Source organism: Ischnura elegans, chromosome 2 (assembly GCF_921293095.1).
Source record: "Ischnura elegans chromosome 2, ioIscEleg1.1, whole genome shotgun sequence".
NCBI classification, from domain to species: Eukaryota; Metazoa; Arthropoda; class Insecta; order Odonata; family Coenagrionidae; genus Ischnura; species Ischnura elegans.
The window spans coordinates 79,483,777-79,498,786 of NC_060247.1; the positions used below are offsets into that span (position 1 = coordinate 79,483,777).

At 37.3% G+C, this 15,010-nt stretch overlaps 2 protein-coding genes across 4 annotated transcripts in view; one reads left to right on the forward strand and one right to left on the reverse strand.

The window, feature by feature from the left end:
• The window catches only part of LOC124154029 (glycogenin-1), a 59,254-nt gene that overhangs the window by 18,405 nt on the left and 25,839 nt on the right, over window positions 1-15,010 (reverse strand). For all 3 annotated transcript variants that reach the window (XM_046527512.1, XM_046527511.1, XM_046527510.1), the window contains exons 2-4: window positions 9,234-9,369; window positions 8,415-8,589; window positions 5,022-5,184 (exon numbers count right to left, since the gene is read on the reverse strand). In XM_046527512.1, coding sequence (XP_046383468.1) covers window positions 5,022-5,184; window positions 8,415-8,589; window positions 9,234-9,369 — 474 coding nt within the window. The remainder of the gene's footprint in view (window positions 1-5,021; window positions 5,185-8,414; window positions 8,590-9,233; window positions 9,370-15,010) is intronic.
• Window positions 5,506-8,291, forward strand: LOC124154030 (piggyBac transposable element-derived protein 2-like). Its single transcript, XM_046527513.1, has 2 exons — window positions 5,506-5,743; window positions 6,129-8,291. Exon 2 carries the CDS (start codon window positions 6,132-6,134, stop codon window positions 7,944-7,946), a length of 1,815 nt encoding a protein of 604 aa, XP_046383469.1. The 5' UTR covers window positions 5,506-5,743; window positions 6,129-6,131; the 3' UTR covers window positions 7,947-8,291.

A 15,010-nucleotide genomic window follows, 5' to 3' on the forward strand; every position in this document is an offset into this window, starting at 1 on the left:
TGACCAAGACTCATTTTCCAAATCATTCAGCCAGCAGTCACTTACAATATTCAAGTAATTGACAATTTCATTTTTCTGTGGACTATTCCTAAAGCTCAGATGGACCACCGGTGGTTCAGACGCCACCAGTTAGAGGTAACTAAATTTCTTACTACCATGATTTGATTCTCTCAACTGAATACAACCTAAATAACATTATAATTCATTAACTAGGCCTGAAGCAACAGAGGCAAAGGGATAAAGGGGATCAAGGATATAAACCCAAACCCAAATATTATGAGAGTACAATCTTATGTTTACGGTGTAGACCTTTTCAAGAAGTTCCACCCAAATGCATCTCTTTTCAAATGATCCCCAATTCCACCCCATCCTATCCTTACTATTTTCCTTGCTTAGGCCTTGTAGTGCATAGACACAAACTACAGTCAAAGTGCAAGACATGACTTATCCAAGATTTCCAAATTTAAAAAAAAAAAATAATTTAAAATAATTAGTACAAGGTACCTTAGGACTAAATCTTCTACAAGTGCTAATGATGGTCACCTTACTTTACTGGTAAATATTATCATGGTTATAGCGGTGTTCCAAAGCAAATTCAGCTGATACTCATCATTGCAAAATTCAATAAAGCTAGTAAGCAAACAGTTATAGCTACCTATATCATGGAAGCATTTTACATAAGAAAAAGCCAGTAATCAGAAAGAAAATCAATGCAGCTATCAACTATAAGATAAGCTAGAAAAAGACTTCATATATATGCACGTAATACAAGTGCACCCACAGTGCGCCTTAAGATAAATGATTATGATAAATCGTATTTTCAGAGGAAAAGTAGAAGTACTTGAAAAAATACAGAAGAATGTGATACATAGAATGATAGTGATTATAAAACTACTACTGTGGAGTACGATATGATATAAGCAGGAATAGGCCTGTTTTTTTATTATTTATATTAATGAAAAATATATCTGTTTCAGTTCATGCATGAGCTCAAAAGAAAAACCCTTTACTGAGCTTAACTCTTACCCAATATTCCAGGAATCATATTTTCCAAATATGAGTTTGAATTAATGCTTCAGCTGCACTTGAATTCAATAGTCATGCATGACAGATAAAGAACATGCCTATAAACAATTACCTGAAATACTCATCATATGCAGTAGAAAGTTCATAGCCAGCCCTCCCGTGTTTTTAGGTTGTATGGTAACATAGAAAATACTAATTTGAAGGTAGATTTATACCACTATTTTCAATGAAACATTGATACTCCAATATTCATAATTTAACATTAATACAGTAATTCTAAAAGGTAAATAAGTTTCTAAAGTTAAGAAAATTGTAGGCTCAAGCAAGAAATTCAAGCAAAACAAGAGAAAGCAATATCAGGGCTTCCCAGTACCACAAGGTTAAATCGTTCATAAGCTCTCCAAAACAAAATCTTTCAGCAAAAGGAATACAGTAAACTCTTGATTTTACGAAGCAGGATTTTACGAAGTTTTCGATTATACGAAGTGATATTGCGGTCCCGGTGAAAAGCCTATGCTAAATACATGGCGCTATTCGATTATACGAAGTTTCGATTATACGAAATTTTTTGAATTTACGAACCTCGGCTCGGTCCCTAGGAGCAAATGGCATTCGTTTATACGAACTACGGCGAAAAATTTGTCAACAAAACTAGTTACGCCGGCGTAAGTAGCTAAAAAATCAGCGCTTCCAACTGTGGTCCATCAAAAGTGCGAAATCGTAAATGACAATGCAACTTTGGAGAGAAATGGGTCGCCAAAAACCTCACTGTGGGAATTTAGGGGGAGTAGGAGTTCAGTTAAAATATCGCGGCTGACATTATGCCCCTATTTACGTGCCTGTTCGTAAACATAGCATCGACAATAATTCGTAGTTTAACATGTCAGGAAGGTCGCGCGGAGTATTTCGTACACCCCTAATTAACCCTTTGCACTGCTGTGAACGTACTTCGAAGACTACTTGACTACTTTTCGCCGAAGCACTTCGAAGGGTCCCTAATCCGGGACCCTTTCCTCGACGAGCTCACCCTCGCTGGCCCCTGAAACTGGGCTATTTTTTAATGCATTACCTGACGCAACCCTGGGTTTCAAAGGGCAAAGGTGCCATGGGGGGAAAAAGAGTAAAGTGCGTGTTACTGTGGGGCTGTGCGTCAACCAAACGGGCACGGACAAAATAAGCCCGTTGTCATTGGGAAATTTGAAAGGCCACGGTGCTTAAAACATGTAAAATGGAAGCCCTCCCAGTTTTTTACCATGCAAATAAAAACAGCTGGATGACCCGAGAAATTTTCCAGCAAATGGTTATACGTCTACAGAGAAAAATTGCTGGAGAGAACCGCAAAATTGTTTTAATAATGGATAATGCCACCGTCCATAAATACGTGGAAGATCTAAAATTGGCTAATGTTCGAGTCCTCTTTTTACCCCCGAACTCGACTAGCAAGTCCCAGCCCTTGGACCAAGGCATTATCCAGGATTTTAAAGTCCTGTACCGGAAGAAGCTTGTGCGGTATTACTTGCGATGGATCGTTATGTATACATTCATCTATTTTGCTCATGTGCGTTTGGATATCGATTTAGATATTTTTATTCATGATTATCATTCTTTCAAATCTATTTGCTAATTTTATAAATGGGAACAGAAATTAATAACATCCCGAAATGGACGTTGATACATGCAATCCGTGCCATAATATCTTTTCGTGTATATATTGGCCTTTGTGAATAAACAACTTAAATATCTTAAGTATTGGGCTCCATTTACCGCCAATTTATATTTCAAGCTTCTCGTAATGAAGACGCACTTCCAAGTCTAACCATGAACTTTCTTCTCACGCGCTTCCCCGTTCTCCCATCATGGGGTTCTTTCTTTCCAAAGCCATTGTTTACTCCCTCCTGCCGCCTTTGGCTGATCTTGCTGACACCCACCTTATGCTTCCCAAACCCCTCCTTCCCCAGCATTTCCCATTCACTCCCTCCCTAAGGTGACTGAGCTTGCGTGCGTCGCAAAAAAATATGGCCCCCAAAAGTAGACTGAGGCAGAGCTCAAGGCCATTTCCCCACCCTTCTTTGTCCTGCCCCCTTCACCAGTCCTTATGCTGACCACACTTCTTTCCTCAGGCAATCCCCATCCCACTCTTATTCACCCCACCCACTGGGAATGTTCTCCGACTGTGGAGAAGGGCATGGTTCATCTTTACCGGCAACGGGGGTAAGTTTTTAACCGGAGAGAGGCTGGAGAAGTATCTTCCACTATCGGGGAAATGGTGCCGTGCTTATAAAATTGTCTCTCTTCTTCTCTGCTGACTTCAAAATTGAAATTTAATTATTTTCTTTGCGCTTTCCACTCTATATTTATTTACGATTATGGCGCGACTATTTTTTAGTGCTAAAACTAAGAAAATCTTTTCTCTATGTCAATGATCCTTTGCATAACTTTCAATACGGCGGAGAAAGGAACACGAAAACTAAATGAGGTGACGGTACAGGTTTTTGCGTGTCATTTTTTGGGAATTCACGCTAGTGAACTAATACTTAACCACGTTGAGAAATGATAAAACGTCTCTTGTAGGAAAACAATCAATGTGGATAATAACGTTTCTATCTCTATTTCTCCGATACTGTAAGATGTTTCTCCTGTCGTTTTCCGGTTGGAACCTTGCTCCAGTCGGCATAAAAGGAGAGAAACATACTGTTTGAACAGGTCACCTCACACCCGGTATGAAGAATATGATCCTGATGAAGAATTAAGTCTTTTATGGCAACGTCTGCGAAGATGATGGAACACAGTAGTCGGACGGAGAACTCAAACAGAATTTACTTCAAATATTCGCCAGAAGATAATCACATCCTACGTTATTTATGATCGTAATTGAATCTCAGTGAAAATAGAGCACATTCTGCTGAAAATACGAATGAACTCGAAATATTAACTTACGAAGGTTATTTTGGAAACGGGCTAAGACCCTTGTTTTTCTTTTTTTCTCGTTACTGAGCGATAGAGGGCGACATAAATGGCGGTTAGGCCGGCTGCCGCTAAAATTCCGTGGGTGTCAGAAACAAATATCTATCTTTTGCATACTTAATAGTAGCTATTGGCTCCTAACCACAAATTTATAACATTAAATTCTTATAATAAACATTGCAATTCATTATTAGAGTACGTTTTCTAAACTGGTCGGGAATTTCTTTAGCGATCGTTGATGTTGAAGTATGAACAAGAAATGGGAATTTTATGGTGGTATAATTATTTAACGATTTTTCACATCATAAATCGATAGCAAAAAGCCTTTTCTATGAATTATACCGAGAATAACCACCGAAAACATTTAAATAAGACCACCATAGACAAAAAACGGCGGAAGAAACAAAAGCGAACATTTTTTTCGTGACTTATGAAAAAGGTTTGAATTTACGAAACTCGATTTTACGAAGTGCCAATTTTCCGGTCCCACTGACTTCGTAAAATCAAGAGTTTACTGTATTTAGAAATTAAAGTAAGTATCCTCATTAAAGAGGACGATGTTAGTAAATCGATTAAAGTCATCTCATTATTTGAGTTCAGTATGTACCAAATACACTTAAGATATTTCTTGCAGCAATTCAACCAACTATGTTTTCTGTCAAAAAGGATTTTCATTTAAAATACTTCTTATTTTAGTTTCACACACTTCAAGTGAGTAATAAATATCTAAAACAATCTATTAAAATATTTTGAAAAATAAAGACAAAGAATAAAGTAAGAGTCTTCATGTTTCATCAATAAAAGAAATAGTCAGAGCAAATATATGATTTTCCAATGGACTTTCATGATTAAGACGCTGACACAAAGTCTAAGAGGAATACCATATCACCACCCACCAGGAAATCCTTCAGTAATATTTCATTATTCATATAATATTCAAGTTACATGACTTAAAAGTCTTGGATAGAGAACAGTATTCATTATTGTGATTAGATTGAACATAAGCAAAACTAAAAAATAATCAGACTAACCATCAAAGCTCCCATGTGATACTCCAAATTCTAGTAATTTAGCATACGTCTCATTTGATGGTCTATATACAAACACGCCAGAGTTGAAGCAATCTGGCCAGCCTGCATCAGGGGCTGCAGACAGCTCTTCACGTTCAAAAAGTTCATCGCAAGGCTGAAGGACCTGAAACAGTCAAATCACATTAAAACTTTCTTTTCTTGCCAAAAAAATAATCATACTTACATTATGAATACAATTTACAGCAGGATAACACATCTTTGAAACTTTACAGGATGAATTTGCAATGTGAATTCTATTGTTTAAAACACAATTTTTTATATAAATTCCAACTTCCTTACAAACTTACAATTTGCAACAAGCAGATATAAGGTAATTGACTTAGAACTTCACTTCATCCATACTATTTTTAAATTCAATCATGAAAATGAAATTAACCAACATTAAATGAAATTATGAAATTGAAATGAAATGATATTAACCCTTTCCGGTCCAGTGAGTCCAAATGGAATCACGTCGCTTTCCTGCTTCGAGCATCAATTCAAATCCCCCGCGGACTCTATTTAGCGTTAGCGGCCGTAGTACATAGTGCCACCACCAGGTTTTATGACTCGCCGTTCAAGAATAAATACGATCTTCAGCTATTGATGAAGATTGCTGCACATGTGCTTGTGAGTATTCTTCGGAGTTCATCGGCGGAGTTTTACATGAATGAAAAACGGAGGTAAGTGCAGTATTTTGACCATAAAAATTAAGAGCTCTTTCGACATTGTTTGACATTGATTATAAGAGATTTTAAGCTTCTGCGAGAGGAAATGTCTTTGTAATTTTATAAAATATAACATGATTCCATTTGGAATCAGTGGCCCAGATGTATGTGTTAAGTTTGACCGAGTTTGCAAAGCATCATTTTACTGAAAGTAAGCTCATTAGTTGAGATCCAACGAAATAGTTGGTATTTTAAATACGAATTAGAATTGACGGAACGTGTTAATTGAATATCTCATGAACGGAATTGTCTAATTGTTTTTTCAGTGTATTTATGTTTAGTAAAGCCACAGGGATTTTGGAAAATAGATTTTATTTTCACCGAATCATTTCCATTTCAGACGATGGCGACATCATTGACGACTAAGGAAATAGTGTACATTTTAGAAGGTGACATCTCTGATATTGACATCTCAGATGATGAAGACATCTCAGAGGAAAACCCGGATTGGCTTTTGAATAGAGAAGCAGTCGGACCTGACGTTATGAATACCGAGGTACAGGGTTTTCCGAACATCCCTGATGTCGGACTTGCTTTTGAAGTAAATAAGTGTAGTGATGATAGTGATGATGATGACATGCCTTTGGCACAACGTTATCCGCATCTAATGAACCAATCGCAGAGAAAAGTAAATAGGTCATTATGGACTTATGAAGACCTAGGTTATGTTGATTCCTCATGTGACTCTCAATTTTCACCACCTCCTGATGAAATTAGCACCCCATTTTCATATTTCAAGCTTTTTGTTGATAATGATATGATAAGTAATATTGTAGAGCAAACTAATCTCTATTCAGTGCAGGAAAAATGCCAAAATGTAAACACTAATGACAAAGAAATACATCAGCTCCTAGGAATTCATATGATTATGAGCATTGTCACAATGCCAAGTTACTCCATGTTCTGGAGTGAAAAGTCGCGATATGGTCAAATTGCAGATGTCATGTCTCGCAATAGATTCAAAACTTTGCGAGGTAATCTACATTTTAATAATAATGACAATATGTTGTCCCGTGATGATCCTGCTTACGATAAACTGTTCAAAATCCGGCCATTTTTAAATGCTCTAAGGAAAAACTTCCTGAAAGTGGAACCGGAAGAGCATAATTCAGTGGATGAATTTATGATTCCTTTGAAAGCTCATACAGCATTGAAGCAGTATATGAAAAGCAAACCACACAAGTGGGGAGTGAAGGTTTTTGCTCGTGCAGGGGTTAGCGGATTTGTGTATGATTTTGAAATTTATCTGGGCAAGCAAACTAATGTAAAAGAATCTGGTCTTGGAATCAGTGGTGATATTGTCATTCGGCTAGCAGAAAATATCCCTAAGCACAAAAATTTCAAATTATATTGTGATAACTGGTTTTCCTCGCCTAAACTATTCTCGCAACTAAGGAAAGATGGTATTTTAGCTGCAGGAACTATCCGTAGAAATAGGCTAGGGCAATGCACTTTGAAAAGTGACAAGGAGTTGAAAAAACAAGGGAGGGGTAGCTTTGATTATAGACTTGAGAAAAGTGAAAATACGTTTGTTTTGAAATGGCTGGACAATAAACCAGTGTATTTAATTTCCAACTTTGTTGGGGCTCATCCTGTGGAAAATGTTCGACGCTGGTCTGTAGCAGAAAAAAGGTACATAGACGTGCCACAGCCAAATATTGTTCGTGCGTACAATAAGCATATGGGAGGAGTCGATAAACAAGATATGCTTCTGGAACTTTACAGAACAAACCTCAAAGGGAAGCGTTATTACCTCAGGGTGATTTTTCACTTCATCGACCTCAGTGTTGTAAATGCTTGGCTGTTATACCGCAGACATTGTGAGCAATTGAAAGAAAAATATATGCCCTTGATTGAGTTCAAATTATCTGTAGCTCATGCATTACTCTACTTTGGTCCCAATATCTCTAATAAGAGAGGAAGACCATCTTCATCACCGAGTGTGGAGGGAAAAGGAGTGGCGAAAAGAACTTTTACACCACGGCCGGTGGCCGATGTTCGATTCGATGGGATTGATCATTGGCCTTTGCATGTAAATACTAAAAATAGATGTAAATTGTGCATAAAAAGTTATACGCGAGTGAAGTGCGAGAAATGCAACTTACCATTGTGCTTCTCCAACGAAAAAAACTGTTTCAAAACTTTTCATGTAAAATGATATATTTGTCCCCTGTATTTCATGTAAAAGGTAATATGTAATCTACATGAAGTTCAAAAATTTGTTTTATTAAATAAATTGATAATTTAACAATGTAATTTGTACATTATTTACAAATTTTATGTTGTTTTAAACCTGTATACTATTTAAATGAAACTTCAGTTAGAACGGAAATCATTGCTTTCAAAAAGGCCACTGATTCCATTTGGAATCAGGTCTGAAATTTTGTATTAATATATATTTGAACGCACTAAAGATTCTCTGCACATATATAACACTTTCAAAGTCATTTTAGTGCAGTAAATAAATTTTTTTGCTGCATATTCATTATTTGGACTGGAAAGGGTTAAATTAAATTAATGAAAAAAAAATTATATTAAATGATCCATAAAAGCAAAATTAAAATATGCAATAAAAGAGCAAAACACTAAGGTTATAATGAAATGCAACAAAAACAGGAATACTTACAAGTGTATCTGCATCGAGGAAAACACACTTGGAGAATTGGGTCAGGCGCCAGCAATGTAGCTTGGTGAATGTTACACCCAAGTCTGGGCGAGACAGAAGAGCCAAGTTGGCACTATCACGTGAATCCAAAACGTTGACACTCTCCACTAGATCAAAGGTCTGCAGCAACTGTTGTCTACGATAAAAATCACATTACAATTTTAGTCAAATTAGCATTACAATCTCAAAATATAACCTTTTTGCCCATTTAACTTGACTGTGCCAGCTATGATTAATTTGTATTGAACTTGAATCATTATTGATAGCAAAGAGGACCTCTTTACATAACAATAAGCGAACTATTTAGGATATGGGACCAGCTACAAGAATCGGACCATAGCTTATAAAATAATTGCTTACCACGCAAGAAAAAAATATTAGCAAAAGATCCAAGTTTGAGAAGTTACCAAAATATTTTAAAATGTTCCCTTCACATAACATAGGAAGCTCCTAAGTTTTTTGGCCAAATGCTGCCAGTGGACAACATACATTAGGTTTCTTTACTAAGAAAATAAATAACTGAAAATTAATCAACCCACATACTTAGTGTTCTCTAAACTCATTATGCTTGAACTATTCCTTTTTAAGAAAAATCCAGCAATAGATACAAACATATCGATACCTCCACTGCAAAAACGCTCAACAATCGCCCACCGAATCAAATCCGCACATCTAGTAACATAAGGGCTATTAGATGAGCGGATTTGATTCGGTGGGCGATTCTCAAGCCTTTTAGCAGCGGAGGTATCGATATGATACACACACTTGATTCCTACTTACCTCATAGCATCAGTGACCCCTGGTGTAACAAGAACAACCAAGAGTCTAGTGGTCCCCACCCTCCGCAATGAGTGAGCAAGTACCAAGGCACCAAGTGCATATGAGTCGTTTGTGGCCAAGGTCACCCATGCCTCAGCTGCAAAAAGAGAGCAGCTAATATTAAAATTGAGCCTCATAAATTGAGGAAGAAGTTATTCCCACTTTATCATCTCCCTTCATAAAATTTTGTTTCGAGGATAATTCTGAAACAAGCCAGTGGATATAGAAATGGCTTGAACACAGATTATGAAAGAGCACATACCTACATAAAATAAAATAAATTTTTTAGCACGGGGTGACATGATGTAAGAAACTCTTTCATATAATAATAATAATCAACTGCCCCAATATCACTATTTACTGGTGACACAGATCTTCATATTAATTTACTTTCGAGAATACAGTGATAAAATTGGGAAAATGAAACAGACATAAGGAATTTATTATCTTGCAATTACCTACACACTCCCCTAAAAGTTTTTGGGATGTTTCTTTTGGTCATTCTGATAATCGACTACCTAATGTCTCACAAACGCCTCGTCCATTCCAATCCATGAGAAATGTTGGCAGCAAGATAAAGATATGGGAGCACTACAATAGAAAATAATTACACGCACTCTACTTGGGGTGAAGGATCTGAAGACAAGTGGAAAACACTGCATCACAGACAGTAATGGGTGGAAATCGATAAAGTAATAAACGTTTATTATTGCTCCACACAAAAAATTGCATTTCAATAGCAAATGTAGAGTAATTTTAGGTAGCCTTGAAGGAGAACCTTTTTAAGGTATAATATACAGTAATAATACATCATGCTTTAACTTAAAGATGCATATAGCGACAGTAGTGATACTACGGCAATATCTTAAGAATATAAGTGTTACGTTAAAGCTACTTATTATTTACAACTCATTTACATCAATTATTTACAACAATATTTGGTGTACTCTCTCTTTGGTGAGAAGACAAGAATGTGCCTTTTCCAAAAACTTTTCACAGACTTTAAAATATTACATGACTGGGGTAACAAATTTTATACCTTTAGTCATACACACAAAAAAATCTTTTGAACGACGTCAAATTTGGTTCTGGTAAGGGTAGGGTAAGGTACGCAGAGTGAAAACAAAAACTTCGACGAAAGCCGAATGGCATGGTAAGGAATTTAAGCTAAGGGTCGCCAGCTTTTGAATAAACACTCTCTACTGATGAATCGATCAAAATATTAATTAAATCGATACCGAAGTCGACGTAATGACGATTACGACGACCGTGTCAATTTCAAAAAAATCTACGAACACAAAGCAAGGAGTCTTAAGAAGGGAGAGCGGAGGAAGAAGCCCTGCCCTTTCTCCTCACGCCCTCCCCTCTCTAGAAGCGATCCGATTTCTTTTTCGTCGCTGCGACCAACACTTCTATTTCCACCTCTCTTTCGCTCACTCCTTCCTCACCACCCTCGCGAGCGCGGGGAAGAAAAGTGCGTAGGAGAGAGAGAGAGAAAGAGAAACAAGAGTGAGGGAGAGAGAAGATATAAAGAAGGAAGAGAGAGAGAAAAGGGGGATGGGGGTGGAGCCACGCCCAGCGACGACGTCTACCGGAGAAGGGGGAGGGTCGCCGCAAGCGAACGGGATGGATGGCGGGCGACCTCGGCGACGCCGGAAGGAATTACGCCATGGGGAAGAGGCACAACCAACTTCGAGCACTCTCGTACCGATAGAAACCGCTATAAACACACACACACATACTGGCGGGCAAGCTCCCGTGATCCGGCCGGCCGACCGACTGGAGAAGCGACAATAAATCCAACGATGGCAAACGCAGGGGCGGACTAAAGTCTTCGTTATGGGAAGGGCGCGCCGCCCGGGTGGTTCATTCCTTTTCGTGGCTTCTAGGTGGTATGCAGTTCCTCTCCGCGATAATGCGTCTGAGGTCTGAATCATCCGAAGATCAGCGTAATCAGTTTTGGTTATTTGGATCTCTCCATCTTCCGCGTTGGTTGCCAGAGGTTGACGACAGTTTCGACGGGATTCCATTAGGCGTCTTCGAGCCAACCCTCTGATCCTCCAACCCCTGACAACCAACGCGGCGAAAACCCGGAAGATAGAGAAATTCACGAATCCAAGACGCCACGGAAAACTACGAGCTAACAGATTTGGTTATGCAGGCCATACCAGACAAAACTATCGTATTAATGACCTTCCACACCAGCCATCCGTATTGAAAATTGAACTGCTCAAGAGTTACGAGGAAGCAAACTTTTTAGCGACAGACAACAAAATCCAAGTCGTCCATTTTTTTGTTTAAATTGAACGGCTAAATGCTTTATCATATTATGTGTCTAGTCCAACTAGCCCCATTCAACTTTTTTTTATTTCTCGAAGAATCAACTACAAGCATTTGGAGTAGGCTATACTTATTCCAGTAACTAAAGTACACCCACTAGAAAAATGATAGGTCAATAAGACGCGAAAGTTGAACTTCATCTCTTCTGATCGTTATAAGTATCAAACTTGCAACTCACAACTGAGACTTCAATGGCATCAAAAATAACTTGAACAATGAGAACTGGAAAGAAAAATTAAAACTCGGTGACTCAAATTTCGATCAAATTTCACGTCGGTCAACTTTTTCGCTCAAAATCAAATACAGAATTCAAACATAATTTGAGAAAATTGTTAAACTCTAGCATTAATACTAATCATTTAGTCAAAGAATGTTTCGATTTCGAAAATACTCTTGGAAAAAATAGGTGCCGTCACTTTTCCTCATGCAAGTCACAGCTGGTGTATTAGAATACGCGCATTATAACACAACAGCGAGTCCCAAAATTTTATTTCGATTCACTGAGTCAGAGATAAAAACGAAGTCTTGAGGAATGAGATAAAGAAGAACGAGAATGTACATGTAATCAGAAGAGTAAAAAAAATCACGATAAGGAAAAAGCAAGGACCTTAATGGGGACTAATTCTCACATCTCTTCGATAAAAGAAAAATAAACAGAGAATATGGGAAATTGTAGGAGGGCGAAAATACTTGGTATAAATAAAGAACCCTGGAATGCGAACGGAAACGTTCTTTTCGAGACGAGACAAACAGAAGCGTCAGAAAGAAATATTCTGTGGCAATCGTTACAGGGAGGGCGTGTGAAAACGAAGGAGTTTTCACCGCACTCTTCACGCTAATATCCTCCAATGGCAGAAATGAAAAGCCAACTGAATTTACTCGGATATTAGTGCAATATCAATGGTCCTGGTCGAATGATTCAAAAGAAATAGCTTCAAATTGATAAGGATATAAAGCAGGCCTTGTCAGTCATATTCGAGGTCGCCGGAATACATTTTTCATCGCTCCACGCTAAATATAATCGTTCCAAGCGAAATGCGAAGTTAAGATAGAAAGTGAATGCATACATCTGATTTGATCTAAACCTTTAACACGGAAAAATTTAACCTCTGTACGAAGAGATATAAATATTACTTGACAACTTAGGGCCTTCAGCGGAGCAGCGAATATTTTGGCACATATTTTTTATCAGCCTCTTAACATACGATTAATAGTAGTAAGGCTCATTTAACATCCACGGCCTAAATAATATGAACTTGAACCTCCATTCGAAAAACAACGGTAGATGACCCCACCTTAACTTAAAAATTACAGTTCAATTCTTGAATGACCCCTTAATGGTAGTGTCACTCGAGTAAAATATTATCAAGTGCAAGTAGCTTATCACTTTGTGAATTAATGTGATTAATTTAAAAATTAAATCAATAGGTTAATATGATACTTATCGAAACAATTCTTCATATTTTGACTGGACTTCAGAGTAATGAAAATCATGCTAGTTTCGGAAACGGATCATTAAAAAAATCTTGTTAATGGCAGTCATTTTGAGTCACTTAAAATTACTGAATATTTTTCCAAGATTGAAAACAAAATAAATTAGAACTTTATATGACACCACCGGTATTCCAATATGAGAGGCAAACAAGTCAGAATTAAAGTGATGTAATCACGTAGAAACAGAAAGGAGGCAGTTGTTTACACACCCGATACTACGAGTTAATAGCCAATATAGGCAAAAATGGCAAAACACTGTCCATGCGGTGAATGACGTAAGGTTTAATCAATGAGTTCTACCCTTGAAATCTATTAATACATTCTAATATAAGAGTCCATCGACGATAGTGAGAGACTGTGTGAGAAGATGCGGCTAGTGGAGCGGTCGCTATCTTCACTGGAGCAAAGAACCGCAATGAAATGATTGAGATCTGTTGAAAATAACGAACACAAAGCATCCTAAATTTGTACTCTCAAGTCGCAGTGCAATCTGTAAAATTATCGAACCCACGACATCCGTGCACGTTACCTTGGCCGAAAATATACTCATTTGGTCCGGATGTCGACGGATACACGTACTTATTATATCAATGCCACATAAAATTCTGGGTGGTAAATATAAAACTGTAGGGAGTTATAAAACATGAATTTTGGCCAAACCATGTAAAACTTTGAAAAAAAAGAATACATTATCAATTAATTTACAAAGTTGTTCTAGATAAAGCGACAAAAATTGGCCATTTGCAATGACTATAAGAAGTAGCTACATACAAAATCCTCTCACGATGCGATGTCAGTGACTAGCAACACCGCATCTTAATTCAATATTTAATCAGCTGCTTGTTTTGGACGAGTTTTCATAACTAAACATTTTATCATTACACACCCTATTCTATCACTATTATTAAACACCTCTATTCCACGAAATGACAGACCGGAAGGAATTATTTATTCAAATTCGATTTCATGGGTTTTGCCAAGTACATAAATCTAAACCTTTAAAAGGTAAAGTAAATTTTCAAGGTTAGCGTGACATAAAAAACTTTAGGCCACTAACTTTCAATCTAAGGCAGCAGATGAGAGTAAGAGGAAAAGAACAAAGCGGCCAATATCGTAAAATGTTGCGTAGGTTAAACAGTCTAATCGTGGGCCAATTTATGAAAACGAAATTATAAGGCTAATTTTAACGATAAGGGTTTTTCAAAACTCTCTCCACTCTTAAAAAATACAAGTGCACATAAATTATAAAATATTAAAGAAATTCGACAAGTTATTTTAATCCATTCTGAGTGATAGGGGAGGAATGTTTTGGATGGGATCATTAGAGCGAAAGGACTAACCACTTTTAATTAAAGGATAAGTAATAAAAAATACATGAAAACGCTATCAAATAACATTAAACTCATCAAATCTTCACAATAATCATCCGGCTGGTCGTATAGCAATATTTTAGTTGACCTTCAGCGTTCTTCGCTAGCATAAACCCATATGCAGGTATAAGTCGAACAAATACTGAAATAACAGTGAGGCAGTCGAGAAAAGAATTTAAATGATATAACTAGCAAATACGCCAGCCCGCCCGCCAGCAATTACTATTAGAACTTAAAATTTCAAAGGTTTGAAAAGATACCGTCGCTAATCTCAAATTTTCACACCATCATTAACCAGAAAACCGCAATAGACTTAACTATAATCTGCAGTTAATGAATGCGATAAAATGCAACGAAAAAATATTCTATAGGGAATTATTTGGGGATCCTGAAAATGAACTGGGCTTAGCCACACGTGCCATGAGGGTTAACCTCACCTGCTCCATCTAGAGCAGCATCTCCAATTTATAATGAGAGAATAGAACCGGTTACATCCAAATGAAAAGGTAGGCCTCCGACCCACCATATTAACAA